This window comes from Sinohyriopsis cumingii, chromosome 10 (genome assembly GCF_028554795.1).
Source record: "Sinohyriopsis cumingii isolate HCF-2022 chromosome 10, ASM2855479v2, whole genome shotgun sequence".
Classification (NCBI taxonomy): Eukaryota; Metazoa; Mollusca; class Bivalvia; order Unionida; family Unionidae; genus Sinohyriopsis; species Sinohyriopsis cumingii.
In genome coordinates this window covers 5,295,527-5,316,356 of record NC_142970.1, presented here as the reverse complement: position 1 = coordinate 5,316,356, position 20,830 = coordinate 5,295,527, and the positions used below count along the sequence as shown (strand labels likewise).

Here is a 20,830-nt window from a genome sequence, read left to right as displayed (position 1 = left end):
TAGCTCATCTCTTGGTGAGGGATAGAAAGAAGTCAAAGAGCATGTGTAATGATAACTTTAAAAAATATCCTGACCTTTGTCAAAAGATACATTTTTTTATTAAACCAACAAACAACCAACACATACCATCATCATACAATATCAAAGAACGCGTTTTCTTTTTGTACAAGGTTGTGAAGTCAAATTAGACTTCATTTGGCTTTTCATCTACACTACGTTTACTAGCTAAGGACAAGAGATACCCATAACGGTCACAAAACCATCGATCTACCTTTTTCATCGTTTCCTGAAGAGTCGGGATCAACAAAAGTCACTAAATGTTCTACGGGATATCCAAGACTGCGTCGATGAAGACAATACACACAATATTGTCCATACACCATATAATCTGTGCCTTGTAATGTAACATTATTGAAGCGAGCCGTCTGGGAATTTCTTCTCATAAAGTCCATGATGTCGCCATCCAACGGTGGTAATCAATACGAATCAAAATAATCCACACAGGCATCGTGGGGAAAGTAGACGGCTACCCAGTGGGTTCATGGGAGATGACTGTCATCTGTGTTGATGACATAGGCTTGATGGTCTTTAGGTTGAGGCCATAACAGAAGCAGCTGAGATTGAAGAAGAAAAGGAAGAAAAAAAGAAAGAAGAGAAAATGATCCAGGGTTGTGAATGTTACTGCTGTTGCTACCGATCTTCTTAGGTTGTTTGAATCATTAATTTCCTGCGGTACTGGTATTGCTAAATTAGTTATTTCCCCTTTTGAGGTGCCCTCTATTTCCATTGACTCCGCACCACTTAGTCGATGACTTGTATTTACCTCTATGTCCCTCTCATGAGCCTCTTTTCAATTTCTGGTTGAGATCTCAACTGATATTCCTGTATCTAGTTGGATAGTTGGAGGTGATTCAATAACTGTTAATGTCATTCCGTGGGTGGGAGCCATTGTAGTGCCGATACTGGGAATCACTTGTTGTAAATTAGTTGTAGTTCGCAGGTGTAATTTGTGTTCCCTCTGTGGTGCCTCATTTTGTCTTCTTTGTGTCGGTCTTCTTGGGGGCGCATTTCTCCAATGACTTCAATTGGCGCCTCTCCAGTCATTTCTGCCATCTTCTTCCCATATTAGCAACAGCGTAGTACAATTTTGGTCACGCGTTGTAACTCGGGCAAGTAAAACGTTCATTTTAACACTTCCCCGTTCATGTCTTACAATTTATGGACGGCAAGATGACGGCCACGCACTCGTCCAGTGACACGAAACAATTCGGTGGTCCAGTTAGGTATGTAACCTTTGTCAACTCTTGGGGGGGGGGGGCACGTCCGATACTTTGATGGTAAGATTGGTTGTACGCTTGAACCAAGTGTTGCAAGACGTCCATGTACTTGAGAGTGTGTTCATGCGTAAAATATTTCCACATGCGTTCTTTCAATGTGCGTTGAAAACGCTCCACCATGCTGGCTTTGGTTTCGGGATTCACGGTGGTGAAAAAAATAATGTCACGTTTCTTTAATTCTTTGTGGTGCCTTTGTCGGTTTGCCATCGAAGAGGGTGACGAATATTTTGTTTCAACACTAGTTTGAGGGCTAGCACTAACTCACTGCTCGATTTGGAAGTCAATGGCACGACCCAGGCAAATTTGGAAAAGACGTCGATGACGCAAAACAAATATTTGTAGCCACGATTGTAGGTCGCCAAATGAGAGAAATCGGCTAAATCGGCTTGCCATTGATGATCGATGCCCTCCGCTCGGTTGCGACTTCTGGAAAATTTTCGCCGAATGGGCTTGTGTAAAGTGTACGTGGCTTGTTCTTGTAACCATCGTTGCCCTTGAGGTAAATTGGGACTTTTCAGACGGGTTTTGGCAGCACAGTACAATTTCAGAATTCCTCCGTATCCCGAAGGATGGGCTGGATCGTAGTAAATCTTGGCTAACAACTTCTCCAATTTTTAATAAGTCACCCACTCTTCGCTGATGCTACTTTGGATGGAACGAAATGATGGTTTGGAAACGGCTTTATATTTCCGATGTGCCACGGGAGTAGAAGTAAAGGGTAGTGGTGGTGGTGGCGGTGGTGGTAATAAGATGGGTTTGGTCTTCTTTTCATTTTTGACTTCTAGTTTTCTTTCTTTATTTTTGACTTCTGTCGAAGGAGGAGTGGACATCATCTTTTTAACCCAGGCTTTACGTTCTTCTAGTTGGGGACTGGGAGAAGGGGTCAACAAGGAAGCTGCAATCTTAATAGGAATGGGACGGTGTTTGAAACACTTCTACTTCTTCTTCTTCAGCAGGGATTCGTGTCTAGACAGCTGTGGGTGTAGATGGTGGTGGTGATGTACTTTTCATCAGGTCCTTAACATTTTTAAGAGTTGGCAGAGCTGTTTCGTCTACAGCTTTCTAGTGAAAGAGTTGCAGTCGTTGCAATAGTTGACCGTACCTTTGCTATTTTTCTCTTTCGTACAAATCGGTGCGATCCATCAAAGATTTCAATTCGTGTTTTAGCTGGAACATCTCGGTCAAATGAGGATTGGGAGACAAATGCGGGGTCCGTTGTTCCTGCCAACGATGGTATTCCATCCATCGTTTGTAAGGCACTAAAGCCAGTTTTCGTCCTTCCATTCGATTCCAAAGGTCACGTATAAGATCTTTTGAGTCCAAAGGTTCATTTTATCTTCTGGAACTTGCTATCTTGGACCCATGGGTAAAACACCTCCCAGGAGTCCTCCCAGCACGGTTCCTGCTATTCCGTTGACAAAAGGTCCTAAAATAAATCCTCCGCGTTGCACCATCATCTTTTCCTTTTGATTGATGGGTATTTTCGTTTGGATCATTTGGCGAAGAGAACGTGTCGATGTTTGGCTAAGCATTGTTTCTTATGTGGAGACAAAGGTATCGTGCCTGTCAATACATTCAGACAATATTCGCTCACTGTATCGATGACATCTTTGGAGACTGTTTGAATGAGTTGTTTTCGCATGGGTGAAAGTGCTTTGAACAAGACAGACAACATGTCCCAATGTCTGGCTAAACGAGGAGGAGATCCTTTTCTTTTCTTTCCTTTTTTAGTAAGAGAGTGGTGTGCATTTTTTTTGAGGGGACATCTTTTGGTTCAGGAGCAAAAAATACACTGACGTCCATCGCTTGGCATGCGTCCTTTTTTCTTATTTGTCTGAGAAGGTTTGAAATTATTTTTATCCCTTTTGGTTCCTCCTCCTTTTTTTGGACGACTCCGTATTTTCAGGGGTAGATGTGCTTGGCTAAGTGTTTTTTCAGATGACGAGACTGTCCTTTTATTCCTTTTCCTTTTTGGACAGAAGAACGACGATGGTGATGGTGTGCACTTCTTTGAGGGGACATTTTTGAGCGTGCAGGTGCACAAAGACAATGATACCCATCCTTTACCGCAGGTCTTTTTAAAACTGGAATGAGTCGCCATTGATTGTCTTTACGTCGTATCAACTTCATGACACGCATCACACGTCGTGGAGGGGTTCGCATCGGACTAAATCGGGACAGTTCTTGCTTGGAAAATCTAGTAAACTCTGTAACATGCCCGATCTGTCTTGACATTACTTGGTAAACAGCTGCAACTGCAGCAGCTGCTACTGCAGCTAAAGACTGCGGCGGTTCGAGTCTAAGAGTCAGTCAATGTAGGCATGAGAGAAAGCTTGCCAGTAGCTTCTCGTGGGTCGGTGGTTTTTTCCGGGGTTTTCCGGATTCTTCTTCCACCATTAATACTGGCCGCCATGTATAACCTATCGTGTGCTAACAAATGGCGTTAAAACCCCACAACAACAACAACAGCAGCTAAAGAGGCGGAGTAAGTAACCCTGGAGAAGTGTTTGGAGACGCGGGTTTCCTTTGTTTCATCAAATGAGGAAGAACTCTTTCTAATTGGGCTTGGCTGGCATCACCAGAAACGGAGAAATGGATGAACCTGATACTACTGGAGACGCTGCAGATCGTGGTTTGTGAATGTAAGATTGCGTCCTGGCCGAAGAGTGCCTCTTTTGTGGGTAGAAGCTGTTTTCTGGTGGCTTTTCTTTTTCAGGGGCTGTGACATGGTCTTGACATCACTACTGTTTTTCTTTTAAGTCCGTTATGCTTGTTTGGGAGAGACTTTTTTCTTGGGGAGAACTTTGGGGGCATTGGGATCCCATTTTAAGAGGGAGAGAATGATGATACTTCCTAGAGAGTCGCTACCTCCAGGTTTCAAAATGATTTGCATTCTGCTTTGAGTGTCGATGTTTCTCTCAGAGCACTTGGTTTGATGATGGATGTGAATGATGTCTTGCAGTAATTGACGTGCTGTCACCGTAAACCATCGTAAGACTTCTTTGAGACTGGCTTCTAAGACACTAGCACGTATTTGTGGATTTTTTCGGGACTGATGCCGTACAAGCCATGGATCAATTTGACGGGGAGATGAAACTGAAGGGACGTCATATTGACAATGTGAGAGACAGACCTAAAGTGACAGAGGATTTTATAGATTTTTTGTTGTTGTTGTTAAGTCGACGACGGAGACCTGTACACGACAGGCCCTCCGTCTTGGCACCAGTGGTGAAACAGATGGGTACGAAATCGCAAATAATTGAGGGTTGTGGGTTTTAAATCCACGAATAAATAGTTGTGTGGGGTTGGAGTGGCATCGTCGTACGCGTGAGTCAGCCACAGCGTTCCTAACTATTTGGCTAAGACTTGCACTTGCGATTTATCTCTAGGACTTGTAGACAAGACCACGTAATGAGCATTGAGACTGATGGTGCGATAGACTTTACTTTGTTGCAACAAATTTTGAGTGATGTAAATGACACTGGCATTACGGTGATGCCCTTTGCGCGTCAACCACAGTTTAATTTCTTCTTCGTCTTCTCCTAACATGTCGCCAAATATGACCAGATGGGCTTGACTGGGGTCAGACACAGTCCCGTCGTCTTCGCCAGGAATGCCTTCCACAAACACGATGGAGTTGCCTTGACTTTCTCGCAAGAGACTGTAAGCCGATTGCCACTCTTTGCAACACCACATGATCCGTTAAGGTGGACGATCGATCAAATGATATTTATGTTCGATCAAACGTTTAACAAATTCGGTTTTGCCTGAAACGCTGGCTCTGGCAATTAACATGTTAAAGGGACGGCAAAGATACAAGGCCTCCCAACTAGCACAATCTAAGTTTTCTTTGATGACTTTGAAAGTGGAAGAAGATGGAGCACAGACAGCAGTGATAGCCATAGTGTAGGGAATGTTACTTCTGAAACAAAGACAAACAAGACAAGAGTTGTTATATTTTTTCAGGACACGTTTATTGATTTCTAAAAAAATGGAATAACACGAAAGACAAAACTAAACAAAAGCCAAAGGGTTAAGTACAGCCATAAAATAGACATCAAAACGATCAAAGTAGAGCATAAACAATTCTCTGTACAACATGTTTGGTGATCAAGGTGTCCTAGGGACAGTGTGTAATGTTTTTAGAGTCTCTACTTTGGGTACAATTACACAGGTGTCCTTCCGGAATGGTTTTTGGGAATGTCCATGACAGTCATGTCCTGAAGGGAGTGGTTTTCCTCGGTGACGGGTTCTTCTTCTGACGCTGTCACTAACACAGGCTTAAAAGTTACTTTTTTTTCACTGGACACTTTAAGGTTCACTTTTTCCTTTGAATGCATACCACAATCTCGGGCAATGTAAGCCACTTCTTTTGTCCAGGCCTCGAAACCCCAACTTTTCCAGTCACGTACATCTATACACACATCGTCGTACACATCTTCAGTACCTTAAAGTTGACAAATCCCTTTTTCCCGTAGATATAGAGACGCATCGACATGAAAGAGCAAGGCTTTTAACAGAATGAGTCTTTCGTGGACATTTAAAGTACCACTTTCATTTTTTTGCGGTACCTCACTGTACAAATCGTACAGAGCCCACAAGGAATGGGCTGGTAAACGAAATCCCAGAAAGTAAGTCACTTAAGACACACACAACACGACGATCCAAATTCAATGGACACAGTTCATGTAATAAGTGTTGATAATCCTCCACCGTCAGAATACTGTCATTGATTTCCTTCCACGGAATTTGTTGTATCACGAGTGATAAAAGTCGTGGCATGGTAGTCCGTTTCTATACCCTCTTTGGTGTACTTTTTGAACAGCATCAGTTTTGCTTTAGTACCGTACCAAAATTGTTAAACCACTAACTCACACACTACACGTCGTACGGAAGTTTCCTCTTGAACCAAGATTTGATGGTGTAAAATATTTTGGTAATCCTCTAACTCGTCCGTAAGTAGAATAAGTGGCATCCAAAATTTTATGAATCTCACGCGATTCATCAATGTCTGACCAATACAAAGCTTTCAAAAGAATCAGTTCTTTTATAGCATTCAGGTACCAGTGGTTCCAACATTGGTGACGTAACGGATGCAATTGTTCTTTGCGTTGGACTTGTATTTGACCAACTCTCGGTAAATGCGTTTTCTCAACTCCACAGGCAAAACATGAATGTTATCTTGTAAAGTATCCATCTAGAGTTTACAGAGATTGTCCCACTAAAGGTAGGTAATGTCGAGTTTGTTGACTTATGTCAATTTCCTCTTGTGAATTTCTCGACACAAATGTTCGCAGTTACCAACAGAGACTTCGATCTGCCAAGTCAATGCCAAACTTCCTTGTAGATATTCTACTGCAATTCGTTTGGTAATCCTTAAATATTATTTTTTAAATGGGGTTTAAATACTTGTCTAGATGTTGTCCTATGTTTGAATCCTAGCCAAACTGGTTTCTTAAACGACGTGGTATGTCAGTTCAATGACTAGGGTCCCACTAAAGGTAGATAGTGACATTGCGGAGACCATCGATTATGTTCCAGGTAAGCCGAATCTTTCTTCTCCCACTCTTGAAGTGAACACCTCTACTGAAGCACTTGACTTTATCCCTTCGCCCAAGTAGATACATCCAGCTCTGGTTAATTCTTTGGAGTAGGCTCTCCCAGATATTAAGGCCATTTTCCTAGGAACGTTTGGAATCAGCTTTCAAAGTTGCAATATTCAGGCAAACACACTGGGAACGAATATTCATCTTTTACAGGCTCATTTCGATGACGGTACGATGAAATCCGCAGGAGTTTACATAGGGTTGGGTGACATCCGTAGGGTAGCTGAATGGTTTCACGTGGATAACAAGGTGTTCTGTAGCGAGTGTCATCGCTTTCGCATCCGTCAGGTTTGACACGCACAGCATCACTTTCCATGGTAGCTGTAGTAGTAGTAGTAGTTATAGCAAAGTTCCCATGGTGTCCTGCTGAGGTAGTCATAACGAAGGGGATTTTGAGTTTTAATTGATTTTGGTAAAATGAATACTATCTCTTTTAGAGAGAGGTGGATGGCCCTGAAAAGGACCGTTGGATGTTTATTTTTTTAAAAAACAACAAACTCAGGAACGGGTCGTAATCAGCTTTAACCGCATTAAGCCTTTGCCACGGCCAAGGCCTACTTCTAGACTTGTTTTTGTCGATGATTTGGTAGAAATCACTATAGGGTGGGTATCTCAGGTGTAGTAACAGGGTTGTTATGTTTGGCTCCGGTAGGTCTTTTCCTCTTTGGTCGTATTAAAGAAGTCTGATACATTTATTTCAAACTCCTTAACTCTGCCAAAATGTCTAAGAGTACCGTCACCGTTTGACTTTCACTGTCCTCCTTCTCTCCTAGACCTTGTTTCTTGTCTGCTTCTTCTTCTTCCTGTCGTTTCCTACTTCTTGCCTCTTCTTCTCGCTGTTCCTTTTGAAGGAGAAAAGCATGTTCTGCTTCTTTCTGTTTCTGTAAAAATTTCTCCAATTCTTCTTTCTGTCTCTGTTTAAAATCCTCGACGCGTGGTAAAACTGAAGGTGGCGAATGTGCTGATACTATAACAAATTCTTGCACAGAAGAGAGAAAATCCACTAAATCCCAATTGAAATCGGTCTCTTCTGGAAGTCGACCCGTATTAACTTTGGTAGCCGGTCGTCTCCACGGCCGGTGCACCCCAATTCATCGTCCTCTTAGTTTACGTCATGTTTGAAAACTCTGTCGCATTGATTTACTGCGCACAGACGCTAGTGCATCTATATAGGGAATGTGACCTCACTGGCAGCTCTCTTCGGATTGGAAGACAGACTCCGTACTGTGACTGAATTTTGTAACGCATATTGGGATTGGTGAAAAAACTCAATCCGTTTCGATCCGTTCTTCCAGTATAAATAACAGCGGTTCACTTGGTTCCTTCACCTGCTCTCGTCACAAGATGTGGACTAACGTCGAATCATCTACCCTAGTATCGCCGATGCTGTTCCGTACGGACTTATCGGTGTATGTCAGATCATGGACAATCATCCGGATCACCGATAAGAGCGTTTGGAAAAGAAGAATCTGTGTGGAAAGACAAGGTTATCTGAAGAAAGTCCTCATCGACCGTCCAGAAGTCAGAAGAAGCGTGAGGAAGGGAAGAAGACCTATGCGATGCCGTCTATGTTAACGGACTGGTGTTAACAAAAAAAACATTAAAAAAAAAAACAAAGGCTTTTTCCAGCGCCATTCCAATGCCTCGAAAAGAGTTGCTCTCTTGCCTAAATTTTTTATTAGTCGATTGTATAGTTTATGTATGATAGATTGATGTTCATCAATCTATGCATGTATGTTGTATGTGTTGTATATGTCTATGTCCCGCCAGTCCTGTCCCGCCAAGCGTTTTAGGTTTTTTTTCTCCGCGTTTGGTCCGATTGAGGTCAGCCCCTTGCAACATTGTTACCAATATCCAGTACCGTTACGTCACCTCATCTGTTCCATTCCTATAATCCCCATACAACAACCCAACTTTTCATTGTCGCTATACAGTCCCAATATTCCCCATGTTAAATTCCTCTTGTCGCTAAACGTTCCCAGGGTGATCTGAAAAGTCTTGTCGCTTAACGTTTCCAAGGGGGGGGGGGCTGTAGTGTATTTTCCATTGTCGCTAAAGTATTCCCATTAACTACTTACAATGCATACAATTACATACATTGCTGCACTATTGTGCCTTAAAATCAAAATATTAAAAGAGTTTTACTATGAACACAATCTGAGAATATTAATGAAAATTATAAATAGTTCTCAAATCGCATTCATTTGAAACATTTTGGTTTTTTTCCTTCCAAAAATCGACAATTCTTGCATGCATTCGAAGTCGAAAAAGATCCTAAGCAGCATGTTATTGACCATTTGAGGATCATATGTGTGGAGTTACAAATTTCTTTCTCTTGCAAACAATTATGAAGACTTGTGATAACAAATATGCGAGTAATTGTTAACACAACAATGCATAATATCTTGCAACCTAATAGACACATAGGAGGAAATTGAATAATTATTAATTTATAAATGCATAAAAAGTATAAAACAGAAATATTATAAGAAATAATGGTATAGATTCAGGCTAGTATAAACCATGCACACCGTTGCAATTAAGGTTTAGCATTTGTTTAGCACGATCATATGTATTTCTTTACAAGTATGTGTGTTCTAATATAGATTGTATTCCATAGGAACATATTTCTTGTAAAACAAAAGAAATAAAACAACAGCAACAAAAGCAACAACACCCTCCTCCAATTTTCGAAGCTTATACATTTATTTGCTAATAATAATTAAAAAATACTTCGTCACATTTGGAATTTTTAAAGTGCCTGATACATTTGTGATTTATATGTTATCACATTATTTATGGCATTTCGTATATGCAATGCATTGGGACTCTCAAATTATTTGGAATGTATATTTTGTATTTCTAGCTTATTATATGATCTACCCAAGTATGTTTTTCTCCTGAAATACTTAAAAATTATTAACTGTAAATAAAGAAAAAAAATGTTTACGCCCCACCTCTCCAAAAATACCGTGAACTACGATTTCAATTCGTAAGAAAACCACTGAGCTGTGCTAACCTCACATTAAAACATCATCTACACACTTAACATTTAAAGACCTTGTTTGGCTTCAACTACGAGCAAAAGACTATCTGTGTTAATTATAGCTTTATCTTTGGAAAGAACCTTTATTTATCCGACAATAGAAAGAAAACAAAAACGTAAAATCTACGCGATATATGGTTTGTCAGATACTTGGCATCGGCTGTGTTTCCACAATCCTGAACAGGATCGCTAGTGAAGTGGTAATATCCATTATCGCCACAACCAGAGTCGGTGTTATTTTTTTGAAATTATTTTAGATCTGTTTGTGAAAGATAATATATTTGCATCCCTCCCCCCTTATTTTGTCGTGGCTTACACAATGTCTGTTGTAGAACTATCAAAACACTATTTATTTATAACAAAATCCGAGTCTTAGTCAAGACTAATGCATATATATAGTACACTTAAAAGGGAATTACATGTATGCCGCTTTCAAACAGGTACTTTGATTTCTTTAAACTAATAGTTCCAGTGTTTTCTATGCGGCAGTGGTGCAGTGTGTGCTTTCTTACCAGTGGCGCGTTATCGTCAGAGCAACGCTACAACAAAAACAGAAAACTGACCTTGACATTGGATTCGAAAAGAGTGCATTTGTGCTCTTCATAAAGGAAGAGGAGTGATTTGTATAGAAAAGCAAGATGGGGAAAGAAGGAAACGGCGTCCTTAGTGAAGTTAATGGACATAAAGATTTTCAGTATTTTACACAGGAAGAGATATCAAAACACAACAAGCAGGGGGATTACTGGTTGTCAATTAATGGAAAGGTTTATAACGTCAGTCACTGGTTGAAGAAACACCCGGGGGGAGGACGAATTATAGCCTCTTATGCCGGCCAAGATGCAACGGTATATCACTAATGTTACTCGGCACAGGGGCTTGTTTACAGTTTACCTATAAATCAAATATGTATTATTATATAGTACATGTATGATTTATAGGTAAATTGTAAGCAACGATACAAGCCCTTATTTTAACTGATGGGACTAGAGTTATAATGCACAGGTGCATGTGGTTTTGTAACCGGGATGTTTTGTAACCGGGAATGTTGTAACTGGGATATTTTGTAACCATTCTGATATAGTATTATAACGTGCTCACCCAGCGCATGCTCAGTTACATTTATAAGTCTGACTATACCTTCCCGTTTGTTTGTACCCACCCCCATCGATTTCAATAACGGAAATCTTTAATGTGATAAAAAGTGCACAGAACTTAGTGGATTCATTCATTGATTTATAATTTCTAACCTCATTGTGACCAAAGTGTCGCTCACACTGGCATTCTCTGCCTCTTTCATGCTTAATGGACTTTCCATACTAACAAGACACTATGTTGCGTACGTTATGGGTAAGTTGATTTCCTCACAACATTTTGATGTGGTTCATCTTATTCGGTAACTGTTGGTGTGTGTGTGTGATTAGGATTTTTAACGTAGCTTTAACAATTTTTCAGTCATATTGCTACAACGTCTGCAGCGTGGCAGTTTATAGTGATGTCTGGCACTGGGGCATCATGCTGCAGACATAAAGCATGATGTCCCACCCAGTCACATTATCCTGACACCAGGCTGACCAGTCCTAACACTAATCTCTTAATGCTGAACGCCTAGTGAGGCACCTGTTAGTACCATTTTTGTAAGTCTTTGGTATGACTCAGCCGGGGTTCGAACCCATGACCTCCTGCTTCCGAGGCAGACACTCTAGCCACTAGGCCACAGTATTTTCTGTTAATATTAGTTGCATTTTAACAATCATTGGCTATGAAAGGAATGATATTTTAATACAGTTGCCTGACCAGGGGGATTGGAAACTTTACCAAGCCCACAGATATTATCCATTTTTCTGATTTTATCAGCTGGGACTGAAGGAATAAACAGTAAATTCTTCAGGATGGTAGGCTGGAATATACTGGATGTAACATTTTTAGGTTGTTCCTATAAATAGAGCAAAAATGTTATTTTCTTCAGATTATTTGAGTAATGGAAATTTTTGGGTAAATAATCACAGGCTCTGCCAACCGGCACCTCCAACCTGTCAGTCCCTAATAATCTAGGGGGACTGGATCACAGAACAAATATAATTAAAACTGTCAGTAAGTTTATAGAGGGATTTGGAGGTACAATGATAAGAAACTGTTGCAAGTCCCAGTAGGTTACCATACTTTTGGAATATAGTCCCCAGCTAAAGTCCCGGTAGGTTACCATACCCTTGGAATATAGTCCCCAGCTATAATCCTGGTAGGTTACCATACCACTGGAATATAGTACCCAACTATAGTCCCAAAATGTTTGCATTTTGTTGGCTATACTTCAGGCTTTCTGTCTCAGTTACTTAAGGTTACAGACTTCTCCACTGCTACAAAATATCATCAAATTTCTTCCATTTTGTTGGCAGATGCACACCTTGCATTTGTCATTGTACAGTGAAATGAATGTTTATTAATGTAAATATTAAATAATGGTTCTGGTATAATTTTATGGGTTATCACATAATAGGTATAGTTTTCCTTATTGTATGTGCAGTTTTATTTTCTTTTATTTTACCACATATCAAAATATCACTTTATGTGATTTTGATTGGTCCAAACTAAGCCCATGAAATTATTATGCAGTATTTTCTTTATTGATTGGCCATGATCATGGGAAAACTTTTAACCATGCCTTCTGGAATTTTTTGTTTCCAAATAACATTTTTGGTCACTATTTTTTTAATCAACTCACGAAAAGGATTTGGAGAAAATGGTCTCATCTGCTTCAATATGGCTAATTTACTCCACGGAAGTTTGTTACGTCAGTCTCAAATGGGTAATGATTTAATGTTAAATTTATGAAACTCACTGAATAATGTCCAGCTTTATTTGTCGAGTTTGTAAACATGACCTTTTCCGATTGGTTAGTGCTTCCCTGATGCTCTACACTTTTTGTTATCATCATTAATTAGATCATCACTTGTAATCATGACAGCAGACTAGATGACTGCTTTGACAGTAATCATACAAATTTACCTAATGAGTGTATGACTGGTTTATTGCCTGTCCATTTGCACTACAAGCATTTATTGTGCATAATGTTGATAGATAATTAACCCAATTAACACAATCAAATTGAATGCTGACTCATTTAACTGTGTGATAATCGCTGGCAGGAATTATTCACTGCGACAACTGTTTAGTGACGGCTGGGTTTTTATGCAAGATCAATAGCCACCTGAAATCAGATTAGTGGAGTCCTGTGATTTTATATGTTGGTTTATATGTATTGTTAAATGTCAGTGTGCAGGAAAGACAGTGATGATATTGTTGCACATACATGATAATATATCAATGTGTATATACAGCAGTTCTCCAGTAAAGAATGTCATCATGATTTTTTGTTATTATTATTATTATTGTTATTTTTATAAATATTATTATTATTATCAATATTATTATTATTGTTATTATTATTATTATTATTATTATTCTAAATATTATTATTATTCTGAATATTATTATTATTATTTTTATAAATATTATTATTATTATCAATATTATTATTATTTTAAATATTATTATTATTATTATTGTTATTTTTATAAATATTATTATTATTATTATCAATAGTATTATTATTTTAAATATTATTATTATTATTATTATTATTCTAAATATTATTATTATTCTGAATATTATTATTATTATTATTTTTATAAATATTATTATTATTAATCTGAATATTATTATTATAAATATTATTATTATTATTATTATTATTATTATTATTATAAATAATGTTATTATAAATATTATTATTAATATCATAATTATAATTGTTATTTTGATGTTCATACTTTGAACATATCTAAAATGTATGCACATAGAATATTTGGTGTCATATTATATTGTATCTTTCTCTTTGATGTATACAACTTCATGCCAGTATAATAAACATAAAATACAGCTTATTTTCTCTCATTCTTTCTTTTTTTAACTTTGGAATGAAGAAATGTGTAAGAAAATCAGACATTTTGTTAAGTTTTAACATTTTTTAGTCATCATTATCATCCTCATTACTGTTACCAATATTATTATTATTATTATTATTATTATTGCAGGATGTTTGGACAGCAATGCACAATGATAAAGTATTTGTGTCAAAATACATGAAGCCTTTAGAAGTGGGACTGGTTAAAGATCAACACGTAGTAAGTTTAAAGTGCATCCTGTTTCTGTCTATTATGGGTGATGGGTGTGTGATATTATAGGATCTAACCTTTTCTAGAGTGTTATGCAGATAACAACACCCTAGAGAGATAGCTTCCTGCTAATACAAGTTGAATGTCAAGGTGAAGATTGTTTGCATTATCACATTCACTTTCATCGTTGAACAAGGATATAGTTATTTATTCAGTGTAATGGATCCCATCATATTTGTCATGGATCCTGTGCAAATTTGTCAAAGTTTATTTTATCATTATTATCTAATTTATTCCACTTTACTTTAGTTCATTGCTCTTGTCAAGCAATTATTATGTGAATTCATTAAATTAAATTATTAAATTATTTATATATTTTACTGTATTATCAGGACACAACCATGTCAGAACATCATTATAAGCCATATCAAGTGAATTTTTTTTCCTCAGCTCAGAACAAACATGAATGTGGTTTTGTATGTATGGTGTACCCTCTTGTATGCTTTTAAAATATGTTTAACTTCACTGAGTAATTCATTCATTCATTCTGCTGTGTGTTTCCATTTACAGACAGAGCTACAAGCAGACTTTCGGCAGTTGAGGAAATATGTTGAAGACAACAAACTTCTGGATGCCAATCATTTATTTTATATTGCTAACTTTGTCAGTATTGTGTTGATGGAAATTGCTGCCTACCAGATTTTATCCCATTTTGGTGTAGGTTGGATCCCATATCTTATTACAGCATTGATCCTCACCACTGCTCAGGTAATTAGACCTGAGAGTGTGAGACAGAGAGAGAGAGAGAGAGAGAGCGAGATACGAGTGATGAGAAAACCAATAAAATCCTATTAGCATTATGAGATTTCTGAATATATTGCAGGAATAAATGAGAACTGGTAGTTACATTTCCAGTTCAGTTAGAATATTGTCAGAAGAAGTTGGCTCTTCATCAAGTTAGCTCTTCTACAAGAAGTTATATATCGTCAGAGGAAGTAAGCTCTTCTACAAGAAGTTATATATCGTCAGAGGAAGTAAGCTCTTCTACAAGAAGTTATATATCGTGAGAGGAAGTAAGCTCTTCTACATGAAGCTGCATGTTGTCAGAGGATGTTAGCTCTTAATGTCCTGTCAAAAATAATGATAACTAGAAATTAATCATTTTGTGTTGGAAATATAGAATTCTGAAGGAAGGGTCTAATGTTGTAAATGTACCAATATGCATTACATACAATGGGCAAATCACAGTATTGCTATAGTGTTGCAATGACATATCGATATACTACCATTCACAGTTTGTATCTGTATTTTAACCCAAACTGTCCATTAGTAATACCATTTGTGGAACTAGCTTTGGTTACTCAAAATATCTGGTGTCATGGAAGGTCACTGTAACCAGTCAAAAGTGTGGTTTAGTAATGGCTGACAGTGAGTCATAGTGGGATAAGTTTTGACTGAAAGTGAGTTATAGTGGGATAAATTTTGGCTGACAGTCATAGTGGGATAAATTTTGGCTGACAGGGAGTCATAGTGGGATAAATTTTGGCTGACAGTGAGTCATAGGGGGATAAATTCAATAGAAGGAAGATGGTGATATTAATAAATCATATGCAGTATGTCATCGATGTTTCAGTAGCATGAGCCATTGTTGTGGGACTAATAGTACTTCAGTAGCATGAGCTATTGTTGTGGGACCAATAGTAATCCAGTAGCATGAGCTGTTGTTTTGGGTCCAGTAGCATGAGCTATTGTTGTGGGACTAATAGTAATTCAGTCACACACATTCATCGACATCATCCATCGATGTTTCAGTAGCATGAGCTCTTGTTGTGGGACTAGTAGTAATCCAGTCACACACATTGATTGACATCATCAATCGGTGAAATTTAGTCATTTGTCTTTATATTTGGCCATAGCCACAGTCTTTCTCACTTTTGTTAAATAAGGAGAAACACGGTTAGTAGATCTAAGATTGTAATATGTACACACATTGTTTAGTTTATTGCTTGTAAACATTTCAAAAGTTGGTAAACATGTAAATGAATATGCATTTGGCTATTAGGTATGTGAAAACTACCTATGATACACCTCAGTATAAAACAGTCCCTGATATAAAGCACCTCAGTATAACATGGTTCCTGATATAAAGCACCTCAGTATAACACAGTCCCTGATATAAAGCACCTCAGTATAACATGGTTCCTGTTGTAAAGCACCTCAGTATAAAATTGTCCCCAATATAATCCACCTCAGTTAACATAGTCCCCCCAAAAAAAACTCATTTATGACAGTTCCTAATGTAATGCACCTCAGTTAACATAGTCCCCAATATAACAAAACTCATGTATGACAGTTCCCAATGTAATGCACCTGAGTTAACATAGTCCCCCATATTAAAAAATCCTCATTTATGACAATACCTAATGTAATGCACCTTAGTTGAGGACAGTACCTGATATAAAATACTGCAACATAACATGTTCCCTGATATAAGTACCTCAGGATAACGTAACCTCCAATAGAAAATGCACTGTTTACATGGTCCATGATATAAAGCACCTCATATAACAATGTCCCTAATAAAAACACATCATTTAACATGATCCATGATATAAAGCATCTTAGTTAAGAACCATGTCTCAATATAAAGCTCTTCATTATAAAGCTCAATTTAAAGCTCTTCATTATAACTTGGTCACTGATATGAACACCTCAGGACTGCTCCGATGGCCTAGTGGTTAGAGCATCTGTCTCGGATCATTTAGGTCGCGGGTTTGAACCCTGGCTGAGTCATATCATAGACTTGTAAAAATGGTACTAGCAGCTGCCTCAGTTGGTACTCAGCATTAAAGGGTTAGTGTTAGGGCTGGTTGGCTTTTTGTCAGAATAATGTGACTGGATGGGACATGATGCTACATGTCTGCATCATGATGCCCCAGTGCTCAATATCACTATCAGGGATGGTCCTGGCTTTTAAAAATCTGTCGCCAAAAAAATCGCCAACCTCAATATTTTGTCGCCGATTTTCAAAAAGTTTTGCCAAAAGAAGTAGTGTACATTTTTCCAAGTGTTATTTTAGTCTATTAATGTAACAGGCAATGAAAATTACAAAAGATGGATTAGTTAATACTTTAATTACAAGAAGCATTAACAAAATGTTACAAAGTGTTACATGAAGATCCGTCGTGATTTTAGGGCTGCCCACTTGTTGAATGCAGTTTCAAAGTCTAATTTTTCACATCTGTACATGCTGATTCTCATTAAATTCTCGAGAGATGAGATGCAGAGCTTATTTCTGATGTCAGTTTTTATGAAGTTCATCTTACTGAATCCACGTTCACAGTGTACAGTGCTGACAGGAGACACCAGTAGTCTCTCAGCAGCCCCTCCCCCTTTATGGCTAGCTTCACAAAGCTTGTAGCGAATTGCTTCCTAAATCCCAAGAATGATCACTGAATGCTGTATAAATTTTCTCGACAAGAAAAATAGGATCTCCATTCCCACGAATGAAACTTACACGAGTCAACACCTGGCAATATTGGACCATATATATAAGCATAAATTCACACCCAACTTAGGGATTCTTTCACTCATGTATTTTGAGAAATAACTAATTATTATTAATTATGCAAAACAGTTTTTTTTTTTTTTTGCTATTTCTTGTTGCGGAGTTTAAGTCTCTGCAGCCGTAACACAGGACTGATGGCAAAAGGAAAAGATCAATGAGTAAAATGCTGCACTGGCGACATGTAATTGTGATTTAGATTGTTTCCATTTGCTTTGTATTTATACACAGTTGTCGGTACTTCAAAGCTTATCAGTTTTCTATGAAGGTTCAGCAAAACTATTGTATTGGTATATGTATAAAAAAAACAGAAGGATTAGCCATTCAGTTAATTGTATCTGTTCTATTCGCGTCTTCAGAAGTCGGTCAGTTGTAGGTATAGTGCGGTAGCATGATTGACTGTATCGCAGCATACAGTATTCAGCCCAGATGTCAGCATAAGCAGATTATGATGTAACAATGCACTGTAAAGATGGGGTTGTCAATAAGAACAAAGGATTGTTTGTGTAACAGATTGATACCAATGCATTGCTTAGTCAAGTTTGTGGCTTCCTTTCGTTCTGCCTTTTAATTTATCCAGTCCAAATCCATGATTGTATGTACAAATTAAATAACCAAAAAGTATGTCGCCAAAAAAATCGCCAGATGGGATATTTTTGTCGCCAATAAGGAAAAAAAATCGCAATTTGCGACATTGGCGAAGCCCAGGACGTTCCCTGACTATAAAGTGTCACATAGCAGACATTGCAGAGATATAACTGAAACATTTGACTGATAAAGCTACATTATGACTGAAAAATATGACTGTTATAGCAACGTTGAAAATTCAAATCACTCATGCATGCATGCGTGCACACACACACCCAACACACACCAGTATATATTGGTCTCTGATATTAAGTACCTTGGTATAGCTTGGTTCATGATAGAAAGCAGCACAGTATAACATGGTGTCTGATATGAAGCACTTTGGTATAATTATGTTCCTCGCGTAAAGCAACAAATTTGTAATAAGAAACATTTTGTGTGCAAAACTAATTACTAAAAGTATGCATCAAAGATCATTTCACAGGTAAACAATAGCTTCAAAAACCTTGATTTATAATTCTTTAACAACTTGTCTGTCCAAAGAATCTTGAATCTGATATCCCTCCTGACAGTTCTTGTCTTGCCATCAGTGGCATGATGTAGATGTGACAATCACTTTTCAGCTGATGCATGGTGGAAGTAACACCTGTGTCAACTGGTGTGTTGGTGGAAGTAACACCTGTGTCAGCTGATAGTTTGGTGGAAGTAACACCTGTTTCAGCTGGTGTGTTGGTGGAAGTAACACCTGTATCAGCTGATTGTTTAGTGGAAGTAACACCTGTGTCAGCTGGTGTGTTGGTGGAAGTAACACCTGTGTCAGCTGGTGTGTTGGTGGAAGTAACACCTGTGTCATCTGGTGTGTTGGTGGAAGTAACACCTCTGTCAGCTGGTAGTTCGGTGGAAGTAACACCTGTATCAGCTGATGCATTGGTGCAAGTACCATCTATGATACGTTGAATCAGTTTTAATATTCAGTTATAAAGTTTTTTGTTCAATTTATTAAAATTAAGATGGTGGATGGGGAACATCATGACACGTATTCCAGGTTAAACATTAAATCCCATGGAACTCTTGTTTCTGATTTTATTACCAATTCTCTTTTCCAATATTTTCTTCAGGCACAGCTGGGATGGCTGCAGCATGATTTTGGTCACCTGTCCGTGTTCAAGAGTCGAAGGCTGAACCATATTGCCCATCATTTTATTATAGGTCATATGAAGGTACTGCAGTCATGTATCAGTATTACTGTCAACTTATTATAGGTCATGTGAAGGTACTGCAGTCATGTATTTATATTACTATCAACTTATTATAGGTCATATGAAGGTACTGCAGTCATGCATCAATATTACTATCAACTTATTATAGGTCATATGAAGGTACTGCAATCATGCATCAATATTACTGTCAACTTATTATAGGTACAGCAGTCAAATATCTGTATTACTATCAACTTATTATAGCTCATATGAAGGTACAGCAGTCATGTATCTATGCTGCTATCAACTTATAGGTCATATGGAGGTAGGGCAGTTATGTATATATGTTGCTGTCAACTTTTATATGTCATATGGAGGTACAGCAGTCATGTATCTATGTTGTTATCAACTTATTTTAGGTAATATGAAGGTACAACAGTCATGTATCTATGTTGCCATCAACTTATTATATGTCATGTGTCAGTACAGAATTCATGTATCTGTGTTGCCATCAACTTATTATAGGTCTTATGAAGGTACAGCAGTTATGTATCTATATTACTATCAACTTATTATAGGTCTTATGAAGGTACAGCAGTTATGTATCTATATTACTATCAACTTATTATAGGTCATATGGAGGTACAGCAGTCATGTACCTATGTTGCTGTCAACTTATTATAGGTCTTATGAAGGTACATCAATCATTATATCTATGTTATAAGTACTAGATAAATCACAATTAGCAGGATTCTGAAGCTCTGAATTCTCAGGATCGGTTTTGATTTGTGTTTAAGGCTGCTTTAAGTTTTCAAGTGTCACAGACAAGATGGCATCTTACCATGGGACTGATTTGAGTCATTTGACAAGATGGCATCTTACCATGGGACTGATTTGAGACATTTGACAAGATGGCATCTTACCATGGGACTGATTTGAGTCATTTGACAAGATGGCATCTTACCATGGGACTGATTTGAGTCATTTGACAAGATGGCATCTCACCATGGGACTGATTTGAGTCATTTGACAAGATGGCATCTTACCATGGGACTGATTTGAGTTCAGTCAAACATAGTAGAAGGTAGTTTACAACATGCTTCATAAAAATTGTGTCTCATGTGGTTTCCCTAGCAACTATGTTGTTTACCAACCAGGTGGATATCACATTTTCAATTTCTTTAGAATAACTGAGTCAATTTTGATCAAATTTGATATGAAAGTTTCTTACGACATGCTTTGTATCTAGGTACCTTCAGTTGCAGATGCATGGTTTCCTTTGTTACCATAACAGTGGCAAGATTTCATAGGCAATTA

General features: G+C 38.0%; 2 protein-coding genes across 3 annotated transcripts in view; one reads left to right on the top strand and one right to left on the bottom strand.

Moving 5' to 3' along the window:
• LOC149789518 (outer dynein arm-docking complex subunit 2-like) overlaps positions 1-10,552 on the bottom strand; it is an 88,502-nt gene extending 77,950 nt beyond the window's left edge. The window contains exon 1 of one of the 2 annotated variants that reach the window (XM_089971565.1): positions 10,502-10,552. The gene's annotated coding sequence lies outside the window, so the exon portion shown is untranslated. Of the gene's footprint in view, positions 1-10,408; positions 10,428-10,501 lie in introns of those variants that run through there. The other variant, XM_089971566.1, reaches the window with a different exon arrangement.
• A 34-nt stretch (positions 10,553-10,586) lies between these two features.
• LOC149789517 (acyl-CoA 6-desaturase-like) lies at positions 10,587-19,576 on the top strand. The gene is made up of 4 exons (XM_089972540.1): positions 10,587-10,834; positions 14,081-14,170; positions 14,732-14,929; positions 19,433-19,576. Exons 1-4 carry the CDS (start codon positions 10,628-10,630, stop codon positions 19,574-19,576), a joined length of 639 nt encoding a protein of 212 aa, XP_089828666.1. The 5' UTR covers positions 10,587-10,627.
• The last annotated feature ends 1,254 nt before the right edge of the window (positions 19,577-20,830 follow it).

Coding starts and splice junctions, on each gene's coding strand:
- LOC149789517 (XM_089972540.1), top strand. CDS start 10,628: ATGGGGAAAGAAGGAAACGGCGTCCTTAGTGAAGTTAATGGACATAAA. Junction 14,171..14,731: donor TGGTTAAAGATCAACACGTA/GTAAGTTTAAAG, acceptor TTCCATTTACAG/ACAGAGCTACAAGCAGACTT. Junction 14,930..19,432: donor TGATCCTCACCACTGCTCAG/GTAATTAGACCT, acceptor TATTTTCTTCAG/GCACAGCTGGGATGGCTGCA.